The 26,517-nt window shown below is 44.5% G+C and overlaps 1 protein-coding gene across 1 annotated transcript in view; it reads right to left on the reverse strand.

Moving 5' to 3' along the window:
* SHROOM3 (shroom family member 3) overlaps positions 1 to 26,517 on the reverse strand; it is a 157,204-nt gene that overhangs the window by 13,076 nt on the left and 117,611 nt on the right. Inside the window, exons 4-9 of the mRNA XM_090266736.1 lie at positions 25,852 to 25,983; positions 17,171 to 20,381; positions 11,285 to 11,358; positions 6,829 to 7,668; positions 4,992 to 5,477; positions 1,825 to 1,975 (exon numbers count right to left, since the gene is read on the reverse strand). Coding sequence (XP_090122862.1) covers positions 1,825 to 1,975; positions 4,992 to 5,477; positions 6,829 to 7,668; positions 11,285 to 11,358; positions 17,171 to 20,381; positions 25,852 to 25,983 — 4,894 coding nt within the window. The remainder of the gene's footprint in view (positions 1 to 1,824; positions 1,976 to 4,991; positions 5,478 to 6,828; positions 7,669 to 11,284; positions 11,359 to 17,170; positions 20,382 to 25,851; positions 25,984 to 26,517) is intronic.

Below are 26,517 nucleotides of genomic sequence, written 5' to 3' on the forward strand. Positions count from 1 at the left end.
TGCAGAAGAAAATCCAAACCCTTCAGCATTTCACACAAAGCCCCCTGTGACCTCCATGAACTCCTGGCTCATCTCCTGCTATATGTGGCCCTCTTTTGTTTTCTAAATTTGGTCATTTCTAACTTAATCATTTTCGTTTACATTCTGAAATATCAAACTACCAGGAGCACCTTTGTTCAATACACACACACTCCCTATGTTTTTCCACCTCTAGGTCTTTCCCGACCCTGTCCCTCTTGTCTTGAATGCCCCCAACTCCTCTTGTCCTGACTCATTCTGATTACTGCAGTATAAAATGTGACAGTAAGGTGTAAGAGCAGTTTTTGTGAAAATAAAGATAATACAGTACTATGTAAAAAAACCCAACAGCCCACACCTAGAACATAGGAGTGCTCAATAAATGGTACCTAATGCTATTTCTCATAAGGATTAATCCTCTCTTCATTCATATTTTCAGTCTGCAAATACTTTGTGCCACATAATCCTCAGACAGAGAGGGTGACGAAAAAGAGGTTAAAGAATCAAATTAAGATGGGGAGGACAAAGCAACTAGTAGTTTGCCACACTGCTACTGTAAAGCAGGGCATGTCTACATAAAAATATAACACCATCACCAACAACAAACCCTGTAAAATGCTCAGTTACAGATGTCATGGCAGCTGGGTACCTGCAATGGGGTTTCTACAGCTCCCTCTTTGGTATAAATATAAATAGACCAGAGCAAGGTGTGTTTCCTCTCTCCAAAGTACCCGTTAAATGGGGGCTCTCAGCAGAGTTGAGGTAGGGATGTGCCAGGCGCTGTGCTACGGAGCAGGTGTTTCAGTGGGAAAACCCTGGGCTGGGAGAGCGTGTGTTACTACAGTGGCCGCATCAGCCATGGCCCCCTGAGCCTGCAGAGCAGCAGGAGGGAGAATATCACTGTCGGGGGTGCTTCTAAATTCCTAAGATTTCTTGCCCCATAACTTCCTGCTCCCAGGGTCTCATTCCAACACTAAACAAAAGGGCTCAAGACACATATTCTAGAATAAATGAAACAGCATCACATAAGAAAGTTTCTCTTAGAATTGGTACCACTGAGAACCACTGACATTCCAGACTCAGCAAGAGGCAAGCCTCAACAAAGAGTCCTTTTCCAGCATGCAGGCCTGAGGCAGCAGGGCTGTGAGCACAGAGGCAGGCAGCCCCTGGGGGTGCAGGGAAAGTGGAGTGGCAAGAACTTGCACCCCTGCAGGCACAGCTTAGAGCTGCATGGCACATGGGAAGACCGCAGCAGCATGGTCATTTAAAAAATGCTTAGCAATTAAAATTTCTGTAAGAGTATCAAATGCTCACAACTAAATTCCAATGCTGTGCTTTGAAGCTGCTCATTGGGGTATTGCAAAGAGAGCTGGGGAATTTATGGATTAACATGACCTTTTCTGAAGCATCTTGTAACAGTCGGTCTCTTTCCTTAAAGTTTCTAGGTTTTCTAGTTTTCCTTTTGATCATGAAACATGAGATGAAAATTACACAGGCCATCAGCTGGTCAGCTTAGAACAGTGTTGGGGTCCCTGTGTTGGCCCAGGAGGCAGGGGACCTGGGTTCTAGACCCATCTATGAGACTTTTAGGACACAACTTATTCCCACTCACCTTCACTTTTGTCATTTATAAAAATGAAGATGACAGGTGAGCTGTGAAGGAATTGCTCAAAGTGCCACGCAAGTCCAGAGTCCACTAATGGTTTGGATGAGGTCCCCACCCCTCCTGCCTTAAGGGGCCAGTGACCTGGCTAGGTCCTTGACTACCTTTCTGGGGAGAGCAGAACACAAGTCCCAATTCTTTACCTTCTTTTCGTTGACATCCACCTGCTCCTCTTCCTCATTCATCTCTTCTGGCATGTCTTTGATTTTGTTCAGCAGCTCAGCCTTGGGAGCAGACACGCTGTAGTAGGCGGGGCAGTTGACCAATATGCCCACTGCTTCCTTATCTTCGCTCCTGGGTCATAAAGAACAAAAAATATAGCCACACACAGCACACACCAGAAGCTTCATTTCACCATGACTTTCTGTTCAGAAATGTGTAAAAATCCTATTCAGTGACTTCCCAGGGATAAGGATGAACTACTTACTAAATACTGCCTAACGAGTGATAACCACGTGTAGGGATGCTGAATCCAGGCAAACTTCGGAGGAAAATCACCAAAGGCAGTATGAGAAACATGGTAAATATAAGAATGATATGGACTCCCTATTTCACAGAAAGATAATGGGAGCCACAACTCAGTCAATGTGAATGGATTCTAAAGCTGTTGCACAAATCCCAGATTTTAGGTTATTTCCTACTATTCCAGGGTTACCCATTATCTTTCTGCTGCATGCTATAATTGTTATTTGGACATTTATCAGTTTTCCTTCTCACATACGCCTGCTACACTCTGTAATACGCCTGGGTAACCTGGAGCTTGCTGGTCAGTGAATGTAAGAGGTGAAATCTACTCATTGATTATACAGCAGGGTTTTCAAGGTGGGAGAACAAATTAGGAGTTGAGAAACCCGCTACCTATCTAGTTTTCTCTGTTTTATTATAATCAAGCTGCCTTTGAGACTACCCACAAAATAGATGACTCTGGGGAAGTAGGTTGGGTTATCTCGGGGAGGTCTTTGAATTAGTCAATCCTGTGACATCATTTTACTGTGGAATAACAACCACAAGTCTGTTTTTTTTGTTTTTGTTTTGTTTTTTTACTAGTCTCTGCTTGATGGAACTATTCCTCTAAGCAATGTAATTACATTTAATCCAGTTAATTGAAAAAATAGGAAAAATTTTTTTATCTGTCCTCCTCCCCAGATATATTCATTACATTACATATAGGCTTCTCATACATTTATTTAATAACTAAACCTCACAATAGGTATTTGCAGTCTCACGCCCAACAGAATATTCATTTTCACCAGAAGATGGCGCAGGCCAGCCTTTGAAATTCCTCTTGCAAAAGCTACATGACCTTTTCACTTCTACACTTAGAACATATGTTCTCAATGACAATGCTAGGACATGCTAAGGATGTACTTGTAAATTACCTTGGTCTCTCGGTAGCAAGTGGTCAAAGAACAGAGTGAAGTGAGTAGAAGCCCTTCACTTTGCTGAACTAACAGGTACACCCACAGAAACTCATCTTTGGACCCTTCCTGGAACCTAGTGGTTTGCCTTGCATATTGTAGGTGCTCAGTAAATGTTTGCTAAACACATGGCTCTGGGTAAGACAACTTTATCTCACGGAGTCTCTGCCAACTCTGAAAAGGGGGATGGATAAGGTCCCCTTGTATTAGAAAAGCCTCTGGTACCACTACCAAATCAAAGAGATCCTTAGTACTACATAGTTCTTTACTTTCTCCCACTCCCCTGATCAAAACATGGTATTCTTTTTGTTTTTTATCATCATCCTCACCCAGTAACCTTTTTTCGTTGCTTTTAGAGAGGCAAGGGGGAAGAGAGAAACATCAATGCAAGAGAGAAGCATCGACTGGTTGCCTCCCATATGCACCTGGACTGGGGATTGAACCCGAAACCTACCTGTGCCCTGACCAGGAATCGAACCCAAAACCCTTCAGTTACAGAGTGATGTTCCAACCAACTGGGTCACACTGGCCAGGGAAAAACATGGTATTCTTGTTAGTAATTTAGTTAGGATCACTTGGAAATTTCTAAAATGCAAGTCTAAATTTAGACAAAATGCTGTTTTTATTTAGCCTGGAAGCTGCTAACTGTGGAATTCCAATCTGTCAATTAAATTAAAAAGAAAATACAACCACTCTAAATCTTTTCTACAGTAGCACTTTAAGGAAATCAAATATGCGAGAAAATATTGCAATAACCAGGAGAAATCCAAAGAATGAAAGTAGACTGCCCACAGTCCTTTCACCCCCTGTGGCTGGGCGCTGGGACACATGACACAGGACAGTAATCGTGTGGGCTCAGGGAACTGCAGGGGCAGAGGCTCACAGGCTACACAAAACCATAACAGCATGCCCCCATTTGGGTCTTTCTTGATCCTCAGAATAGAAGCAAACATTCACCCTAACCCTTCAAAGGCGTAGGCCAGTGTAGTAAATAAACCTATGTTGCTAGGCTCTCAGTCTTTTTACAGGGGAGGCCTCTGCCGTGCTCACCACTGCTCACAACTCCTACTTGCTGCCATCGCAGCACCGACCCCTGTGGGGCTCTCTGTAAAGGTGACGTTTGCTGAGTCGAGAGCACTGTATAATCCTTAAGAGAGCAGGCATGGTCACAGTACGGAGTTCAGATGAGATGCCCTCACTCACGTGTTCTGTGGCTTCAGGTGGGCACGGTCTTAATTGCTCCGTGCTTGTTCCCTCACTTGTAAAATGGAGATAAAATCGGTAGCTATCTCAGAGGTTCTCGTGGAGCTTAAACAAGATAATATTTTTATAAAGAAATTAATATAATGTTTAACACAAAATACGAACAATAGATTATTAGTGGCAATTATTATTATTATTACTATTATTATTATTATTATTGTTTTTGTTGTTGGGCAAGTGCCTGATAAGTCAAGGTCAGCCTATCCCACATCCTACTCCTCAGAGCCATTCCCCAAAGGCTGACAAGGACTGTCACTCTTAGACCTTTTAAGTTAAAAAAAAAATTCTCACCGAGAATATGTTTAATGATTTTAGAGAGAGAGGAAAGGGGTGGGGGCAGAGAGAGACAGAAACAGAGACAGACAGAGAGAGAAATATTGATTAGTTGCTTTCTATATATGCACCCTGACCAGAGATTGAACCTGCAACCTAGGAATGTGCCCTGTGCAAAGATCAAACCTGCAAAATTTTGGTGCATGAGATGACCCCCCAACCAACTGAGTCACCTGGCCAGGGCATGGCACAGGATCTTTCAGAGCAGAAAAATTTCAGGTAAGTAGTCCCAAATTTATCACCCTGTAGGTGGAGTTCATTTCTAAGTCTGTTTGGGGCCATTATCAGGGACTTACCTCTTGCCTTCATATCCCAGGCAGCTGACAGTTCTCTGCATGGCCTTCTTCTTTATGCTGTTTTCCTGCAGCAAGTTCACATCTCGAGGAAACAAACCTTCCATCAGGTCCATAGTTGTCTTCATTCTGGAGTCTGGATCCAAAATGTCTGCCAGAGATTTGTCTTGATGGACAATTTCCTTGGCCAGAGCCTGTGTTCTGATGTCTTCTGAGGTCTTCTGAGGACCAGAAGTGACATTCTTTTCTAAACCCTGAGCCCCACTGACTGGGTTGTGGACAGGGCCTTGGGTCAGGATGGGCATTCCTGGGTGGGGCCCAGTGTGCCAGGGCAGAGCCCCTGTTGTGGAGGGCAGGCTGGTCCCATTGACCTCCAAACCCGGGGCAGAAGTTTGGCATCTGGAAGCTCGTATCTGACTACCAACCAAATGGGCTGCACCAGGCACGGGCCTTTCCTTGGCAACTGGCACGTTGGCAGATTTGCTGGAGCTACTGGACATTTAAAAAAAGAGAGAGAATAGTAAGAAAATAGTCAATAGAAGGGTGAGGATGAGGGTAAAGACCGAGGGAAACATTTTCACCACCAGGGCTGTAGCTTCCCACATCAGGAGTGAGGTGAGGTAGTCTCACTTCTGAGGTGGTTATTGTCCCAAACTGCAGCATCCTGCCTGACTGGTGTGGCTCAGTGGGCTGGGTGTCATCACAGACAGAAAGGTCACCGTTTGATTCCCGGTGGGGGCACATGCCTGGGTTGTGGGCCACATCTCCGGCTGGGGGCATGCTAGAGGCAGTCAATCAATGTTTCTTTCCCTCTTTCTCCCTCCCTTCCCTTCTCTCTAAAAATAAATAAATAAAAATCTTAGGAAAAAAACTGCAGCCTTCTAAAGGGCCTTCACCTGAGCCCATTAGTTCATCACAGGGAGGTTGTGTGACTTTTTAAGGGGGACGAATGGAGTAGGAATTCAGTTTTGGTGAATAGAGGGTAATGGTAAATCACTCTGATATTTAGAGGCAGTTTACCACAAAGGTGATAGCAGGTAATGTGGGGTTTTTTTGTTTGTTTGTTTTGGGGGGTGTTATGAAAGATCACTTGTCCTAGGGAGTATGTGTTGGGAAATACTTCTTCCCCATTCTTCTGGCTTTGAGAATGGGTTTTCCTAAACATTATTGACCTTTGGCCCTTCTCTTTATTCTTTGTTGTGGACATGGAGTGCCATTGGAAAGAGAAGCTAACCACAGCCCAGTCATAGTCCAGGTCTTTTAAAAGGAAGGCTGCCTCTAGGCATTCTCTCACATTCTCTCTCCATATACATATATAATATATACAAACATATGTGTATGTGTGGATGTCTAGCATGGCCTGTGAATAGGCAGATAAGTATATTTAATTTGGGGGCTCAGTATCAGGGGGCCCACTGAACACTCACATGGAAGCCATATTCTCCAGTATCAGCTCTATTTGTAATACAGGTGATATTTTTGTCTTTTATATGCCTTCCCCTTTTCTCTTATTCCTTACCTGATTCAGAACTCAGGCAGGAAAGAGGGAGGCTATTTACTGGACCCTTTGAACTTATGTCCATGGAAGTGAACGATGCCTCTTGGGTATTGGCTCTCATTTCACTACTTTCACACCTTGCTGCCCAGTGACTCCTAGCATAACCACCACCCAAGTGAAACAAATGAAACAATCTGCCAGTTTCATAGCTGAGCCTGTATGAAACATGTCCACACCAGGGCTCGCCTGTGGCCAACAGAAGGAGGGTCTGGGGAGCCTGGAACATAAAAATCTATTATTTGTGAGGGAAACCCTTTCCTCCTACCCCACCTGCCCACTCACCTGGTATGGGGCTCCTTGTAATCGTCACTGTCCAGCTGTGCCTCAAACAGAGCTTGGGGAGGAGGCGGAGGAAAGTCATCAGAGCTATTCACTATTTCCTGGCTTGGTGAAGGGGGTGGGGGCAGGGGAAGAGCTTCAAATGTAGAGCTGGGAGTGGCATGGGGGTGCAAGTCCTTCACAAACACTTCATCCTCATAGTCCTCCCGAGGCGGTGGGGAGGCCTGCAGGACTGACTCAGATATTCGGAGGGAGATCCTCCCCGGAGTGCTTGGGACCCCAAGAGGTGCATCTGGGTCGGAAGTGCTGCTTGAACTTAGAAGATTCTGCTGTTTTTTATATTGCTTCAGGTTTGCAAACTCGAGGGAGGGAGATCCCTCAGGGAGGCTGTTCTCTCTGACTGCGTGGGCCCACTTCACCCGAAGTGGGGGAGGCCGCTTCCTTATCCCCTCTTCGACCCCATGCTCTGGGCTGTGGGGCTCATGGCCTCTAGGACTGGGAGGCTGGGCCAGGCTGTGGCCATTGCTTCTGTGAGTCACTGTTGGGGTATAGGGCTGCTCACCGGCAGCCTGGGAACAGGAGCTGGAGGGAACAGGGGAAGGCAGAGCCGAGCTGACTGGGGTCCATGGTACCGCCCTGGCGTCTGCAAGATGCCCTTGCAGTCCTGTGGGCAGTGGCCTGGGGCAGGGCGCTCTGCTGGCCTGCCTCTGCTGGTCCAGTAGTCCAGGACCTTCACCGGGAACCGAGGCACCGACCACTTTGCAGCCTGAACCACCCCGGCGAGGGCTGGGGTGGTGTTTGAGCAGCAGCATCTCTTCACCTCTTTCTGAACAACTGAGTGACCTGGAGCAGGATACAAACACAAGCATTACAGCTCTGCAGAAAGCAGGAAACACAGCCACTGAGCCCAAGGTTCATTACACAGATGGGAAAGCCATTTGACAGGGAGAAAGACCCCCAGAGGAGCTGTACTCTCTCCCTCCCCCACCAACCGCTCAAACAAAGAACCTAGTTTAAGTAAAATACCAGACAGGCATAACCTCCTACAGGAAAATGTCCCATGGCACTTGCTTTTATTAGCCTTCACTTACTGCCCCCATCACCCACATAAGGTGGCTTTTGAGGACAAGCTTCAGGTTATAAAAGGAAAGAAACAAGTAGGTACATTTCTTCAGCTTCCTTTGGGACGACTTTGGAACCAGCCCCTGACTCTGGGCCAAGAGAATGAAAGATGCCTCATTCTCTCCTAGGGCAATCCTGACACCCCGGGGTGGCGGGGGTCATTTGTTTGGAGAGCATCGGTAGGGGCTGCTGAATCTGAAGGTTTCATTTACAACTTTCTCTTAGTCTTGTAGAGTTATCATTCCTTAAAATGGAATATAAAAAGAAGGGGGAGAGTCTCACCAAAGGAGCTAATAAGCAGTTACCTCTGGAGAAAGAGATAGACACTAATGAACAAATAAGGTGATTTAAAGGAATGTCCCCTCTCTAGGCTCCAAGGGAGGCCCCAACAATTTCCAATACTTTTGCTATTGTGTTCTAAAGGGGGGGAAAAAAAAAGAAAGGAATGAAACAAAGAAAATAGGAGTCTGCAGCATTGCCTGCCTGCCTGCCAGCCAGCCATGCAAGAGTTGACATGAGGAGAAAAGCTATTTCCAGCAAAGCACCGTAATTTGTAAGTCCCTGACTAGTATGCAAGTGAATCTGGAGAGCAGATGGCACTTTTCATCTCGCAGATCCGAGTCCTCGGGGAGCGTGGCTCAATCCCAAGTCAGAGGCCCAGCACAGCCTCGCCATGAGACTCAACGTGCCTGCTGGCAGGAGAATGCCGCATGCTGAAGGGAAAGGCGGCAGAGACCAAATGAGCCCCTGTTGTGTTGTTATTTTTCTTTATCATAAATGCAGAGAGTTGAATAAGGGAGCTATCTCTCTCTCTCACGTGTAGCCTCTCCCCTTCCATCACAGATCCTCTTCATTTAGAGGTGGTTCTGTTTGTTTTGTTTATTTTTTACCAGGACCCTCTCAATGTCTAGGATTGGCTCTCCGTACTTCTTGTAGGGTTCCCAAATGGGTATATGAGCAGCCCAGAGGCAGGCAGTTCGCCAGGGGTGCTCTGTACCCCCGTGTCGTCTTCATCATGGTGTCCCTGGCACAAAATACTCTCTTAGTAAATGTCTGTTGAACAGTGTGTCTTCTGCCCAACTGCTCTTTAAACTGTACAACAGAAACTGTTTTAAAACTGAGCCACCCTCTCAGGACAGAGAGTAAACTGGAATTCGATGTTCTAATGACTCATTCAGGTACCTTCCTTTTCCTTACTCTAGATCTTGAGGCTTTTTAGGGAAGACATCACTAAAGCATACAATAAAAGAGTATAGCATTTACCCTTTAAGATCCAGCCCAGGAAACCTTGATATGCTGTTTTTAGTTTGTTTAATCTTCTTAGTTTACAGGAATCATACTTAAACTATATGTGTTTGAAGGTAATATTTGAGTTAAATGCTTGCTTAGCTTGGTTGAGAATGCTTCTCCTTGGTGATTGTTTTGTATTTTTTCAAGAACAAAGAATAGGATAACAAAGGTTTTGTTTAGGTCTTTTTTATAATAGAGTGTGAGAGGCGAGCATCTGTTGATATGTACCCAGGAATGTGAATATTCAAGAATGGTGTTTCAGAGCAATCAGTCTTATTTTTTTCCTTCATAGCATATTTTTTACGTGGTAAAAACCACATACCATAAAATTTACTACTTTAACCATTTAAAAGCATTCAGTTGTGTTAAATATATTCATTCATGTCATTGTGAAAGAGATCTCTAGAACTTTTTCATCTTGCAAATATGAAACTTATTGAGCAACAACTCTTCTTTTCGCTTTCGCTCAGCCCCGTCAACCACCATTTTGTTTCTGTAAATTTGACTACTTTAGTTACCTCATATAAGTGGAATTGTAGAATATGCCTTTTTGTGACTGGCTTATTTCTTTTAGCATAATATCTTTAATGTTCATGCATGTTGTAGCGTGTGTCAACATATCCTTTCTTTTCAAGGCTGAATAATACCACTGATGTATATATCACATTTTGTTTAGCTATTCTTCCATTGATGGACATTTTGGTTGGTTGCATCCTCTTCTTTGCTATTGTGAATAATTCTGCTATAAACATGGGTATGAAAATATCTCTTCAAAACAATGTTTTCAATTCTTTTGGATAGAGAGTCAGGAGTGGGACTGCTGAGTCACACGGTAGATCTACTTTTAATTTTTTGAGGAATCTTCATACTGTTTTTAATAGCAGTTGTAGCATTTTACAATCCCAACAGTACACAAGTGTTTCAGTTTGTTTACATCCTTGCCAACACTTGTACTTTTATGTTTTATTTTATTTTAAATAAGTTATCTTAATGATCCTAATGGGTGTGAGGTGGTATCTCACTACAGTTTTGGTTTGTATTTCTCTGATGATTAGTGATCTGGAGCATCTTTTCACATGCTTGTTGGCCATCTGACTATCATGATACTTTGAAGAAACGTCTATTCAAGTCCTTTCTGTAATTGAGCTATTTGATTTTTTTGTGGTTGAGTTTCATTTGCCCTTTGACTTCAGACCAGTTCTTTTTTGGTAGTGCTCTAGTTCACTGACAGTTTTCCTTTGTCTCTAGCTTTTAATTAATGCACCCAAACTAACCCAAGTTCTCAGCCTCACCTTAGATACTTTCCTCACTTTAGACCCAGCTACAGACGCAAGAGCACATAACTGGGAAGGCTACTCTCTTGGCAGTGAAGGAGGTAACTTAACACCCACTTCCTGACCACGTTGGCTACTTCTAAGTGACAATATTAGGCTGAATTATTGAGAAGGTGAATAAAGTAAAAGAAGGAGTCAATGACTGAACGAAATATAAGGAAAATTAGGGAACTGGCTTGAAAAATGTGGAAGGCCGTAGGGAGGGCCCTATGATGCTGCACTAAAACTACACACAGGCATGTGGTTCAGAGAAAACGCTCTTTGGAATTTTCTATTTATTCAGCTCCATGTGAATAGTTCAAAAATTCAAATTCTAAAAAAACTGCCGATTATATTTTTCTACCTAGGAGAAATGATTTTGATGGTAATTTAAAAAATGACTTCTCCATTGTTTTCTATCCCTAAGTGCCTAAAAATTATAGTTTGGAGCTTTATTTTTGACTTCAGGTGCTTCCTGTGAGTTTGCCTCACCATGAGAAGCTGTTCCTGAAATGCTCATCCCTCTCTGAGCACTTTACTCACCCGACCTGATCCTTTGCTCACAGAACTGGAAGACATCAGCCACACAAGAGAGGCCCCATGTGTGGGAGCACAGGATAAGCTTGAGAAGCGCATACCCATGAACTATTCTGATGCTAAACTAGAGGCACAGAAACTTTTAACTTCAGCAGTATCTTTAAGGCAGAAGGCATCAGACATATATATATACATACCTGGATCCAGGGCCAGCCAAGTGACATGGATCCTTCACAAGACCAAAGCCATTGTTTTCCCCCAAAACCACATCCTAAAACACAAGAAAGGCACAACAAATTTACCAAGGGAGGGGAGGCAGAAAGGAACAAGAACAGTTATTGAAAGCCTATTATTTATCGTCGGGCACCATGCAGCCCTCTCCCGTATCACCCATTTCACCCTCAAAGCCCCAGGAAGTGGTGTGAACGCCACCGTGCAGGTGAGGAAGCAGGTCCAAAGAGGTTAACTTCCCTGGTGTACTGGTGGCAGAGCTGGGATTTCAACCTTAGTCTGTCTCACCAGGTGCCTCTCCTAACAAGGGCATTTTCTAAACAAGAGAAATCTGATCATTATCTCCAGGGTTCAAAACACATGCTATCCTTGAAATATAATGATGAAAATTAATTCAAAGGGCCAACCTTTTGAAAGAGCAATAGAAAAATATGGGAGATGACAGGGTAGTGTATGGAATTTAACAGAATTCTCAAATGATCTGAGTTGTAATTCCAGAACATATGAATCTGGTGTGTAAGCAGGTTGAAATATGTTCTCTCTGGGGAAGACATTTCACCATAACATCCATATACCTGGGCCTTTTCCAAGTAGTCATTACTTGTTCCTTTTTGTTTTAATAAGGGTATTTTTGGTTTCCTCAAAGGGTCCTAGGTCATTTTTTGCTAGTGTAAGATTTTGCCCATGTAAGTCCCTGATGAAGACAGTGTTGCTACTGATGATAAACCATTTAACTCTCAATTTATTTATGATACTAGGAGACAGGTAGAAAACAGTTAAATGCATCCATTACCTCTGAACTTAATTTCAGCAATTTAATCACTTAATCCTTCCAAAGAGCTAACTGCTTTCTACCCTCTTTTTCTTTTCTTCCCCAATCAGTGGTACAGGTACTAATAAGTAATAAAAGAACCAAGGTCGTAGGCACAAAGAAGAAACAAACACCTGAATATTACTAGGAATTACATCTATCATCGGCATTTACTGTGTGCCAGACACTGTGCTAAATTCCTTACAATCTTCAAATATGTGCCTAGAGTAGTGTTAGGCGCCTGACTTTTCTTCTGTAATTTAATCTATAACAACGGGGAGAGGAGAGGTAATGGCAGCTCGGAAAGGTTCAGTATTTTACCCACCCACACCGTTAAGTGAGTAGAGAAGCCAGGATCCAAGCCACGATCTCTTCAAAACATGGATCTTTCTTTGGAATTTTAACAAGATGAGTGGTAGCTGAGGGGGATGCAATCAGGCGTCAGTACTTTGAGAAAAAGGAATTCCATATGTCTCCAATTTGCTCAATTATCATTATAGGGAATGGGAACTCCTGCTCTCCATGAAACTTTATGGTCCTTTTAAAGTCTTTCCCCACTGCGATCTCTCTGTTGACATAAATATGCAGCTTTGCCAATAATTAATTGGGAAAGCCTTTGGGTCCTGTTTAAGCTCCAAATCCAGTATAACTTTTAAATATATTTTTTAATTCTGTTATTTCCTCTGAGTTACAGTATGAGCTTAAGTTGACATTTATGTGAGTGTGCATAAAATAAAGGAAGTTGAACCCACTAATAAGCTACTGAGAGAACTCCCTCAATCTCCTGTCAATGAAAATACCATTTGGACAGAAGAAAAATGCCTTCCCAACCTAGTAAAAGCTAGAGGAGGATAAATTTCTGTGTGTTTACTTGCCTCGATATGTTCACCATCAAAGAAGACTTGATTTTCTGTAAGCTTGTAAGAAGTATACAGTACTTCCAGGGCAATTTAGAGAAAAGCAGTGACTAGAAAGGAACTCCAGATACAGAGTTATACCAACAGATACTTGTTAAATGCCAGTTTGTTTTTGTTCATTATCTCTGACTTCTGATGCCTGACTTTCCAGTTTCTCTTCTTCATTAAAACTATAGACCTCAAGCCTGCTGAATCCCAATCCTCACTCTCGCTTTGAGTTCCGAGTTGGAAATCCTAATATTTCTGTGACCAGTGAAGTATGAAGGCAATATTCATTTACTTTGGATTATCAGTTTAAATATCTGCTCAAATGAGAATCTTAAGCTGTTATTCAAAAGGTAAATAACAGTAATGAATATATGTGAAAATGAAATTAATTCACTGGCTGAGGTTTTACATATAAGATGCTTAACCCTCATCTCCTTTCTTGTCCCCCAGCCTTTTTTTATTCAAGGAGGCAGATGGTATACTGACTTGAAGACTCTGGAGTCAGAGTATGGGGTCAAAACCTTGCTCCCACTACCTTGGGGAAATTTCTTACCCTTTCTGTGCCTCAGTTCCCTTCTCTAATATAGAGATAATAATTGTATCTACCTCTTTGGATACAAGGATTAATTTTATGCTTATAAAATTAGTACAATGAATGGCACATAGTACCATTTGATTATCGGTAGCTATATGTAATTTTACATTTTGTGAAAAGTTGATTCTGTTATTTATCCCCAAGCTTGAATGCATGCTCACTGAGAGGTGCTAAAAATGATTTACAAGCTGCATTCTCCAGAATCCAACACCCAACCCTGAGGTTCCGTGCACTGAGCAATTTCCTCAGCAGTTAAAATGTTTGGTACACCATCACAAAGTGAATGAATGTGTTACATATCAGAAACAGAGGTCTCTGGAAATACAGGGAGAACCAGAGAAGCCTCTAACTCAGCATCTGGGAAAAAAATTCCCCACCAGGAATCTTATTTCTTCACAGGTTTATTTTTATAGCCTATGCAGTGAAGAGGTGTAAATTTCCATCTCAAAGGCAGAAATGTTTAAATATTCTTCTGCAGGAACAGCTACTTTAAAAAGTCTCTAAAGAATAGGAAGTAGGGAAGAATTTGTTGTGTCCTTCAGCTCCATCATTAATGTCCATTTGTTCTGCAATTACACCTTTGAAATGAACAGAAATTAAAGGACAGGTAACGGGAGGTTGCATTTTCCAGAGTGGGCCACAGGGGCTGGGAAGAGGCCAGAGCCTGCTCAGTGTCTGAGTAGGTCTCAGGTTACAAGTGGTGGCAGCCTTTTACAGCCATTATTTCAGGCCCAGGAATCAATGTTCATAAACAGAGGAACTGATTTCCGTGCTGACCTTGTTTTGGAGGCAAAAACTGTCCTCACTTAAAAGAAGTTTTCCAAAGGAGCTGAATCCTTTTCCAAAGCTTATAAAATCCTGCTCTGTTAGCCTCTGGCTGGCAGGAGCAAGTAGCATTTGCTCAGGATGTCATGGGGCTGAGCCAGCAACAGAAATAGACACCCGATTTTGGGTTTAATGCAGGCTGATGGTCTCTACAGGGTCACTTAATTTCATTGAGTTCTCTAAAGCTGAGATAAGAAAATTTCTTATTTAATGCCCACACCAAACCTTCATGGTAATGGTAAAGTTCCTGGATTTTTTTCAAAGAAAAGAAAAGAATATATTTTGAAATAACTGTAGTAATTATGTGGTGAAACTAGTTTTGTCTTGTTTTTACCAGTTCTACAAATAAGGTAGATGATGGTTGTAAGAAGAAAATGGACCTGGTCCTGGGGCAGGCAAGGTAGGAATGGGAGAAGGAAGTTCAAGAACAGTCTTGGCACAGTTACAATCTGAGGGATGGTAACCTATCTTTAGAATTTATAGAAGCAGAGCAGCACAGATACAGTATTTCACTTTGAAATATTATCCTTCTCTGGAGTCATATTCCCCAAATTAAATTCTATCTAAATATGGTACTCTATTTATTGAAGAGGGTGCCCAAATAATGTTTTGTATTTACCTGCCTTTCCAAAAAGTTTTTCAAATAATATAAAGTATGTGATTGGATTTGGAGGAATCTACCCCACCTATGTTTTAGCTCTATTTCCCAGTTTACCAGGTTTGAGAAATATTTTGTGGAGGGAAGACGAAATAACATTTGTGTCCAACTGGTTCTCTAAGAGAATAATGACATCTAGTGGGGGATAAAAAACAGAAGAGGATCCAGTTTTTGCCTCAGTATTTCTGCTTTCTTTAGAACAAAGGGAGCAAAATGAAGAAAATGGTTGTTCTGCTATGCACTCAATAACTGAAACCCATCAAACTAGTTGCAATTGCATGTGACATATATGGATTTAAAAGTATTTTAGTGTCCTGGCCCGGTAGCTCAGTTGGTTAGAGCGTCATCCCGATATGTGAAGGTTGCAGGTTTGATCCCTGGTCAGGTGGACATGCAAGAAACAACCAATGAATGCATAAATAAGTGGAACAGCAAATCGATGTCTGTCTCTTCCTTCCTTCCTTCCTTCCTTCCTTCCTTCCTTCCTTCCTTCCTTCCTTCCTCTCTAAGATCAATAAAAAATACAAGTGTTTTAGTGAATAGGGAGTGGAAATTAGCTCTGTTCATTCTGAGGGGGAGGAAAATGGCTATTGCGGTCTTATGGAGAATTTTTTTCTATAGATGTTTTTGTGAGTGTGTGTTTATGCTGGGGAGAAAGTATTTCTGAATATTCCTGAACAGGAAATATCCGGGGTGGGGGTGAGGGTGGGGCACAGTATTTTCTCGCAGAAGGCTGTATGTGTGTTTCAGAAGCAATGCTACAACCAACTTCTCAGGCAATAATGACTGCACCTTTCTTTGTCTGAAGCTGTTTCCTCCAAATAGTGCCTTTCACATACAACCTCCAATCCTTTGTCAATGTCCTGCCCAGCCTGGGTCAAATCCCATTTCTCTCAAGAGAAGCTGAGATCCCCTCTGTTAGAATTCATCCCTTTCCTCCCATTACATTCACCAGTTGTGCTGGTTATTTACACTTAAAGGCATATTCCTTGCTCAGCTGTGGACCCCAGAAAGGCATGAGACTTACTTTCCTTTAACCCTGTAATACAGTGCTTTTCATACTAATATGGTCTACAAATGCTTGCTGAATGACTAACTACTCTGCTAGGAAAAATAGAATTTGAGAAGGGGTAATGGATGGGTAGTCTCTCCTGTGCTACCATATATGTGAGTTCCTGATATCTCCTCAGGTGGGAAGGGAACCACGAGGAAGGCCATTGATCTGCAGTCCAATGTGGAACTTGAGGATGGACTAAGGATGAGGGAAATTAATAGACAACTGGGAGTCAGAATGTTCCGGTTCTATTCCTACCTCTGCCTGAAATGTCCATTGGAAAGCACTTCACAATCTTTGCATAGTTTTGGAGCCTTTATTAGAAAACCCTTTTATGTGAGAATTTAAATGTCTGTGATTCTCTTTTCTCACCAGGATAGTGCACAGAAAGAGCTCAATGGGAGTCAGACATGGGTTAGCTATGGATAATATACTCTACTGCAGAGGATTATTGTGAAGATTAATGAGATAATAAATGTAAAGCATATTTAGCTGAGGGCCTGGGACTCAACAACCTTTCAAACTCAATTATTCTATTTTATAAATGCAAAAGTCCAACAGAAACATTGAGGGTGCAAAGCTAAAATATTAAAAATTCTGAGATGGCTCTATTCCTTGAAGTGAAAAAAAAAAAAAAGACAAAGCACAAAGAACAAACAAAAAAGATAATCCCTAAGTTTTCCTAACCATGCACTGTTGTCCTGAGAGGTGACTTCCTAAAATGAAGTAATTATATATAACATGTATATATTATAAACACACACATATACATATACCCACATACATACTTACAAACATATATAAAAATATCTATGCAACTAACTATATAGATATGTTTATCTCTGGAAGATGTCAGATAGGGGCACTGAGAAAGTCTCTGGAAAACAACGACTGCTCTTTTGCACGTAAAAGGAACACTGAAGGGTAGTGGGAGGGGTTAGGGGAGTGGCAATACAGCTTCCAGGGCCCACATGACAGGCCTAGGATCTGCTGGCAGAACCTACCTGGCGCTTCTTGTGTGTGGTAGGAGAGGACCGCGACCTCACGTGGACAGGGACCGCCAGGAAATCCGAGCGCTCCAGTAAGTCCTCAGCCGACATAGACTTCCCCGCCCTGCCGGCTGCGACTCCCCACGAGGACTCCCCATGGGTCCTGTCCACCTTCTGGGTGCCCTTTGGTCCACCGCCGTTAGCTCCGCGGAGCAGCTCCCTCGGGGTCTGGTCCCCACGTCGCCTTTCTCCGAGGAGGCGGCCGCCAGCGAAGGAGCTACTGCGATCGCGGGCCCCACGTGGCGCTTCCACGTTGCCCTCCGCTGCCGCCGGCTGGAGGGCAGCTTCCCTGCGGGGCTGCAGGCTCGGCTCCCACAGCGAGCAGAGGCTGGCGGCCGAGGAGAGCCCCGGGCCTTCGGGCGCTGCGGGGCTGGGCTGGAGGTAGGTGCTGTGCGCGCGCTCCCACGGCGGCCCCGGCTCCGTGGCAGAGGTGGGCCGCTGGCCGGTCTTGCGCTGGATGTAGTCGGCCAGGGCGCTCTGCTGGAACTGCTTCAGCTCAGGCCCCGACAAGCTGAGCGTGGAGCAGGCCTTGCCGTCCCGCTCGAAGATGCGGCGCCGGTCAGCCACCGTGCTCTCCGGGAAACGCAGCCCCTTCTGCTGCGGACCCAGGGGCTCCGGCTCGGCTTCTTCCGAGACCCCCACCTCGTTCATCTTCTCAGGTTCTGAGTAGGAGCGCTTCTTCTGCTCGGGTGTCAGGCGCCTGCGAGGTCCCCTTCGGGCAACAGGGGCCACAGGCCGGGCCAGGTCGCCCTCAGTAGGGGTCACGCTGTGCCGCTCGCGTGGGGTGTGCGGGGAGGCGGATGCTGGGGCCTCTGGGCTCCGCAGTCCCACGTGGGCCGAGGCTGGTCGTGGGCGCCAGGGCCTGGAAGCCCCAGCCGCCCCAGGCTCAAGGTCTCGGCGTCGGAAGGAGGTGGCCCCCAGCACACGGGACTGCGCGTCCTTAATGCTGTTCCGGTAGGCGCGGCTGAAAGGGGCGTCCAGCACTGGCGATTCGGGTGTGCCCTGCCTGTTGTCCCGCCACCTGGCATCCTCTTCGGCCTCGCTGAAGAGCTGAAAGGTGCTCTGGCTGCGGAGCAGGCGAGTGTCCCGCCTTGGGGGCTCACTGCCTTGGAGTGGGGAGCCTCGGTTGCCCTCGGCGCCCCTCTTCAGCTGTTGACCACAAGGCTGCCAGGAAACTTCTTCCAGCTTTGGCCCCCCGTTTTTGAAATGGTGTTCCCCATTGCCTAGGGGCTCAGTGGATTCGGAAGAGGGGATATTGGCTTTTGTCTCCTCGAAGTCATTCCTAGAACTACTAGAAGTTGAGACCATCTTGTTGGGCCTGTAGTTACAGCCATAAATGGAGCTGCCCACACTTGGGGGTCTCTGGCGCCCTTGCTCCCTCTGTTCAATCTTGGAAACCTTCTCCAACACGGAGCAGTGGGGCTTGCCATATTGAATGCCCTGCAGGGCTGAGGTGCTGCTGGAGCTGAGCCTCCTCCGGCCCAGACTGGATGTCTGTTGGTGGGGTGGGGAGGGCAGCTCTTCATACCTTGGGTCTGAAAGGTGGAAAGGGCCCAAAGCACTGACTCTCCCCTCAGGCCTTGGATAGGAAACCGGCCTGTCCAGATGGCTCCTGTGATCAGGAACAGCTTTCCTTCCAGAGTCTTCTGCCTGGGTGTTGACTACACAGGTGGGGCAGCCATCCAGGTAGCCCTCCTGGACTCTCCCTCCTAGCTCCAGGCTGCTTTGCTTTCTTAGACTCTCAGGAATGTTCTGAAGAGAGGAGAAGGCTGACCTGGTCTTGCCAAAGTAGCTTGACGGGCTCTGGCTTAGGCCTTCTCTCTCCAGCCCCCACCGGAGGTTGGCGTTGTGGTCTTCTTGGAAATCACCCTCCCAAGGCTCCGAGGGCCTGGGTGATCTCTTGTCTTCACCCACTTGCCAGGGCTGAGCCTGAGGGGGTTGGAGGCTGTGGTAATTAGAACATGGTTTGTTGCTGTGGGTGCTCTTTCTTTCATTGGGATATGGGCTGTTGCCTTGGAGAGGTGTGAGATGCTTCTTCAGGGAGGTGTCCTCCTCATGTTCAGGCACAGAAGGGAAATGGACTCTGTAGGGGACACATTTGGCTGAAATTTCAGGTGCTCTTTCTACTGGGGACAAAAAGTCATGTTCTGGGGGTTGGTAGAAGGCAAATCCAGATCTGCTTGATCCATTTTGGTTTCCATTCTCATCAAGGGCAGCCATCTTGTCACAGGTTCCCCGAGGAGTTGCATAACCACTCTCCTTGGCCAGAGCAGGGTAAAGTGTGCCGTTACTACTTGCGGAGGGCTGAGGCACCTGGGCAAAGTGTGGCTCCAGGGAAGGAACAGGGTAGATGCCAGTGGGTAGCAGAGGTTGGCCAGGTTGGGCCTTCTGGTTGTAATTATGCTTGGGCTTCACTGGGGGGCTGTTCTCTGGACTCTTTTCTAGCACAGTGTGCAGCTGTTCCTCCATGAAGGGAGATTTCAGGGAGCCAGAAGGGTTTGCCTGAGGCCGGCAGAGCCGTTTTTGATCAAGGCTAGACCAAGAGTTGGGCCGCTCTCTGTGCCGAAAGGCTGCGTAACTGTCACTCCGAACTGGGGGCAGAGGAGCACCCACTTTAGGAGGCAAGTTGTCAATGGCAGTCTCCAAAGAACTGGGGCGCTGCTGGCTCCAGTGTGGGGGTGGCACCCCCTTGCCCCGAAGAACATTATGCCCTTTGTCATAGCCCTGACCATCTGCTGAGGCTTGGGCCTCCCTATCTTGGAGAAGCAGGGCTGAAGAGTTCACCTCATACTCTGCTGAGACTCCCCTCTGGGGATCATAGACTGTCTTGACATAGCGAATGTCTGCCTGCCTCATCCCTTCTGGGAGGCCGCCTCGAGCAGAAGTGGTGTCCATGGAGCCTGAATGCTCCCGGCCCGAGGTGCCAGGAGGTGGATACTCTAGGATGCTAGAACTGGTGGAGAAGGAGCTATAAGCCGAGTCTCTCTTGTTATGGAGGTGGCTGAGCTGGTCAATGCTGCTGGTGGACTTGGCAGGGGAAAGAAGATGGCAGGGTGGGTATCCCCCACTGGGCTCCAGGCTCTCCATGCTCCCCTGGGAGCTGCAGTGGTCAGGGCTCCGCCTCAGATAAGCATGGTCATAGTTGGAGAGGTCACTTGTAGAGGAGCTGGAAGAAAGGAAGACGAAGCAGTCAGCACCATTGAGCTGTTATCATGTAGTAGGCTTAGGCACAGGACTCAGCTTATAAATGTACTCTGGTGCAAGATGTTTGGTTTTGGAAGGGTAGATGAAAAGAGCCATATTTGGGCCTTGCTCTGCCTCCCTGCGTGCTGTCACTAGGAGTAATTGCCCAATACTGTAACCTATGTGTGCCTCCAATTAATCACACAGGCTTGCAAGGGGAGGAACGGGGAGCACAGAGGAAGCCATGTGGCCTTCGGGCATAGGCAGCACACTGATGTGATTTGCTGTGTGCCAGAAATGACTCTTATGTGCCAAGAAATGAAGGTGGGGGAGGAAAGAAGAGAGGAAGAGGAGGAAGAGTGATTAACACTGAAATTTTGTGTCTCTTGGGGCTATTTGTGGGATGGGGAACAACTTAGTGACTAGGCATGGGAATGGGTGAGGGAGAGGGAGACTGTGTGTGCACGTGTATACTTTTTTAGTTACTATCTTTTCTTTTTATGGAATTGAAGGCCTTGTACCCTGGCAGTCTTCCTGGAATCTCAGCTGTACTGGAGACAATTTGTTTGTAGTGAGAGAGCTAAACATAAAGCTGAATGAGAGAAATCAAGAGTCAGAAAAAGCTGACAAGAGAGTGAAGGAGAGAGAAGCTATATGAGGAGTCTTAATTATGGGAGTCCTTCCCCTGTGGATGACCTCCAGAGCCCGAACACAGCCTCTCATCCATGTAGGTGTAGGACTGTCTGAGCTTCTTCAGGTGATCTTAAGAGCCTGCCTGGGGAGGGAGAATGAGTCTCCAATCCTGGCATTACACACCCTAGAAAGTGCCCTCAAAGTAAAATTACTTATAATTAGCTTTAATTATTAACTGAAAATATATTTCATCTAGCATGTTGTGGGAGGGAGGGCATACAGGAAGGAGTAAGTGGTTGAAAAATCAAACAGCAATCTCCATAGTTCAAATGTTTGTGACTCACTGTTCTCTAAAAAGGGGTAAATCACTAGGAGTTCTTGCTAAAGATTTTCCATTTTTACATGAATAAGCACTTACACACTAATTCACGGAGCTATTTATATTTCTAGATCTCATGTAAGTAAATATGGTGTCTTGGTGGCTGAATATGTAATGATGCTTTATGGCTAGACTGTCTCCAGAGTATATGGCAAGAGACTGAGTCAAAACTGGTGCTGGAATTCAGGGAAAAGAAGACTATATTTTTAGCAACTAACCTGAAGATAGTTGAGGATAATCCTGTATGAACCACTTATGCTTTCCTTATCTCCTCCAACAGGAGATTCAGAATGAATACATTGAGAGGAAATGGAAACAGTAAATCCCGTTAGGGCTGTTTCACACACCAATGTAGGTAGTAGACACTATTTAGTCTTCCCAACTGCAGAGAATCTTATCAGTCTTTCACAGAGAAGCTAATTCAGATCTAACTTAGGAACACATTTAAAAATCAATGTGAATAAGTGGATGAGTTAACTGAAACACTCACTACTAAGTGGGAAGAAATGTGGTCACTAACATATCTCAAAATAGAGATGGTATCCAGAAAGAATGAAATCACTGGTATACATAGCTCTAGCTAGGCACAGCAAGGTTAGAATGGGTTCCATCTTGTAGCGAAAGGAAACTTCACCCACTAAACATAGGTGGAAATGAGGACACTGACATGCTCTTCCCTGCTACTCAGGGAGAGCTCTGTCCCTTCAGAATTCCCATTCTCAAGCTTGCTGGGGAATATGACCAGTGATATATGCCATGCTATTGAGTGCCTTGACATCACCCTACAGGAAAAATTCTCCTGCCATTTTCTGGAAGCAGTCACTGTGATTACCTATGTCATTGTTTCTGAGATGGCACTCTTAATGGTGGGTAAGAAGAATCTGGAAGGCATGTCTTCAGTCCTATACAGAGACAGCCTGACCCTCAAGATGAATGCATCTAAGCCCCTACTGCGGTCTGGCTACTTTTCCAACCTCACATTCTATTGCTTTCCTTCTTGCTCATAGCACTCCAGCATGACAGCCTCCTTACTAACTCAAATCTATGAAATGTACTCCCATCTCAGGGTCTCAGGGCCTTTGTACTCACTGTTCCCACCACATAAAATGCTCTTGGCCTGGCTCACTCTTACCTTTATTTAAGTCTCTGCGTCAGAGAACACCTGAAAGTTACTATGTAAAGAGCACCTCTTCTCTCCTTACTCCCTGTCACTCTGCTCTATTATCTTCATCGCACTTACTATACTTGACATTACATTATATCCCTTTGACAATATGAAAAGACTTTAATCGAAGCAAAAATGAAAAAATGGGAATTCTGTGGTGCATGCATTCTTATAATGTTACTCTATTTTGTGTACTTAGATGTACTTTCTAAATAGTTAAAACATAGCAAAGAGCATAAAACAAGTGCATGAAAAACATCTCCTAAAATGTGCTTACAGAAGATTAATTTCTTAGATGATCACCTGTGTTTCGAAAATACTGGGCTAAATAAGTTAAAACGATTTTATTTACTGCAAGACTTCTGAGTCTTCAGTAAACTATTCATTGGATGTTCTAAAAGGAAAATACAGAAATAACATATATGTACAACCTATGGACACAGACCAGAGGACAAGGGGAATGGAAGCAGGGAGGAGAGGGGCAAAAGGAGGAAAATGGAGACATTTGCAATAGTGTCAACAATAAAAATGAGAGAAAAAAAATCTCTTTGACCCTAGAAACTTTTTCCAAGGGGCATCTAATGATTATTACTCCATGGAACACACCTGGGGAGACAAATGCTATAGGGTGGGGGCTTTTTATGTCTTGTTCATCTGAAACATAATGGGTACTCAGTACATATTCATTTGAATGAATAAATCAATTAAGTATAGGTATTCTGAGTATTTTGAGGGGACTGAGCTACAAGATTTTTCAAGGTCTCTTCTAAAGAACTTTAATACTTTAGGACCATTGTGTGAGATTTCTGTAGGACAGCAAAAAGACAGTGATGGGTCTGAGAGAAAGCAGCAGAAATATAATTTCAGTGAAATCCCAGATCTAAGACAGCTTGCAGACAGTTAAATCTCCAGTTCTTTGTATTTCTCTCCTCTTTTCTCCTCACTCCTGCTCCTCCCTGTCCCTTGAGCTCCCTCATGCTCCTGCTTCTTAATGAGAAACAGGTGCATAAACTTAGGACTGAGATTGGGTTTCTGGAACTAAAGGAAGGCTGTCAGAGGATGCCAACAGGTAGATTCAGCACGCTAGACCACTAGATGCCACTGTGCTCCTCAGAAATGCACCTGGAGTGCGTCTTCCTCTATAGCCGCCAAGATCAGACCCTCTGAGCAGAGCTTAGAGTTCGGGGTGAAGCCCTCTGCCAGAGCTGTGAGTCCAAGGCATGGAATGAGCATGAAATGAACACAAATTATGGACGATTTGTGCTGGGGTAGAGGAGAATCCACATGTGTGCCACATTCTGGGTAACCTGAGCTTTCCTTTTTCCCTTGTACCCTAAACAGGGCTTTTGTGTTGACGGTTGTTGTGTCAGGAGGAAGGTGTTCTGAAGCTTTAATTAGAGGGGCCGAGTGGGGGGTACAATAAGGGCAGATCCACCTGCCCAAACCCCTCTGGAGGCTGGGATGGGGAGGAAGAAACAGGAGCCGAAGAAGCGCAGCCTTAGGAATATTGCACTTCTGATGCCAACTCTACCATTCTTCTCCCATCTCTTGGAACATACCAGTTTCCATAAGCAGTTATTCTAAGCACTGGCTGCAGTGCAGTAGTCCCTCTCTATATCGCGGTTCACTTATTGCGGCTTCACTGTATTACGGGATTTTTAAAAATATTATATTTAATTATTTATCGCGGATTTTTCGCTATATCATGGGATTTTGCGGTACTGTATATGTATGTTGTTAAAGCTATCTATGTAGGTTTAAGAGTGTAGAATAAATGTAAGGTTCCTACTTTGCAGGGGGGGTCTAGAACATAATACCCACGATAAGTGAGGGAATACTGCAGTCTTACCTTCTGCCTTTGGGTCAGCATGTTTTTAGGTTGTAGTAAGACTGCAGATTTACGGCCTCCTAAGGTTAGGAGGCTTAGGAGGCTCCAAAGGGTCATGCTGTTTAGGGGCACTCTGTTAATAGATACTGGCATTTTATGTGTGCTGGTTTATACCAGGTCTCACTGTGCCTCTGATAAGTCTTCAGCCTAATTATAACTGTCATAATTATTGAGTGCTTGTTATATTCAAGGAACTACACTAGATGTTTTACATGTTACTTTGTTTAATCTTCACTATGATCGTTTGAGATATATAATACTAATTTCATTTTACAGATGAGGAAACCAAGCTGAAAGAGGCGAAACAATTTGCTCAGGCTCATGCCATAGGAGGTGAAGTTGAGATTTAAACCTACATCTGACTTTAAAACCCACGTACCTTACTATTACACTGTCCTTCCTTCACACTGTTAGCCCCCCTATCTAACCTAAAGGCCTTCAATGCCTCCATGCCCAACAGGCCAAATCGCTGTGCCTGAGTTGGGGGTAGGGCCCTGCAGGGGCCTCTATGTTCTCTGAGCATAGAGGGCTCAGTTGGTCAGAATGAATTCTTTCAGGGTTACTGGGAGGGACATGGGCAAGGGAGAGGAGTGTCTGTGACAAGGAGGGTAACCAGGAAATTCTCTCTTCCTGTTGCCTGAAGCCTACCCTAATATGCTGGGAGCCATGTCCCCCAGTGAGAAGTCTAAGATTTGCCTCTTCATCTGACCAGGCATGTGTGTTAAGGGTTCTGAGTCCTGGCCTTGCCAAATGCATAGCCATCATCAGTCAGCTAAGTAATCCTTTCAGAAGCTGCCCTCCACTTCCCCGCAGCAGCACTTGCATCTCCTCTCTATGCAGGACCCATATTCTCTTGACCCTCCAACCTCTCTACCATTATCCTTATCAAGTCCTTCCAAAAAGTGATAAAGCAAGGGAGTCTGACTCTCTGGGATCAGAAGATAAATTCCAGTCTGTGTGAGTTCCAAGTCTGTAATAAGTGGAGGGGAATCCTGACTCAGTTTTTGCTTTACACTACGTCTGGGTACTCAGGTTTGGCTTCCTTCTCCCTATTCCCTGTCACATTTGACTAAAGAAGAAAGGAATTAGGTATTAAGGGAAGAAGTTTGTCAGTTTTTCTATATAGTATTATCATGTGTAACTGAGAAATGTCGGAGAATAAAGAGATCAAATAAATAATATCTCAAATAGTTAGCCAGCACTCAAAATAATTATGTCCTTGCTTCACACCAATCTAACTGAGGATATGAAGGACAAGGAAGGTAGTGGATAGAAAGATTTAATACTCAAGGTGAATGGAAAAAATATTCTCAAAATGGAAGGAAATCTTTCAGGAAATAGGACAGTTGGAGGAAAGGAACCCCTAGGTCTCAGCTTTGGTCACTTACCTGGAATGGTAGCTTTGGGGCCAAGGAGTGCCAATCGTGCCCTGAGATATTTGCATCATGCTGGCATTGGGTTGATTCTCCCCAACTTTGGTTGAATGCCAAGAGTGAGGTCGGCCTGCAGGTTCACTGCGCCTGGGGAGACACAGGAGAGGGACCCCCAACATTAGCATTCTCAGCTGAGTCTCTTTTCCAATGTGATTTATGCATTTGGAAAAAGACTGCTGTATCCTTTTCCTCAGGGATTAAAAAAAATTAACCAAATAGTGTTTATTTAGCTTACTAACCATTGTTATTCTCTGCTTTATTAATATTTTTATTTTCATTTTGACAATTTCAAACTAATATAAAAATGTAGCAAATTCAGTATGAAGAATTCCCACATACACTCCCCATGCACTATTCGTAAGAATGAAAATTGGTACAGCACTAGGGAAAATAGTATGGAGGTTCTTCAAAAAAAATTAAAATCAGAACTATAATACCATATGGTCCAGCAACCTATTTCTGGTTATATTTCCAAAGAAATATAAATCAGGATCTTTTAGAGAGAGCTGTACTCCCATGTTCATTGCAGCATTACACACAATAACCAGGACATGGAAACAACCTAAGTATGCATCAACAAATGAATGGAATGAGAACATTATGCTAAGTAAAATAAGCCCA

The sequence above is a fragment of the Furipterus horrens genome, unplaced genomic scaffold (genome assembly GCF_987537825.1).
Source record: "Furipterus horrens unplaced genomic scaffold, mFurHor1.1.pri manual_scaffold_2, whole genome shotgun sequence".
Taxonomy (NCBI): domain Eukaryota; kingdom Metazoa; phylum Chordata; class Mammalia; order Chiroptera; family Furipteridae; genus Furipterus; species Furipterus horrens.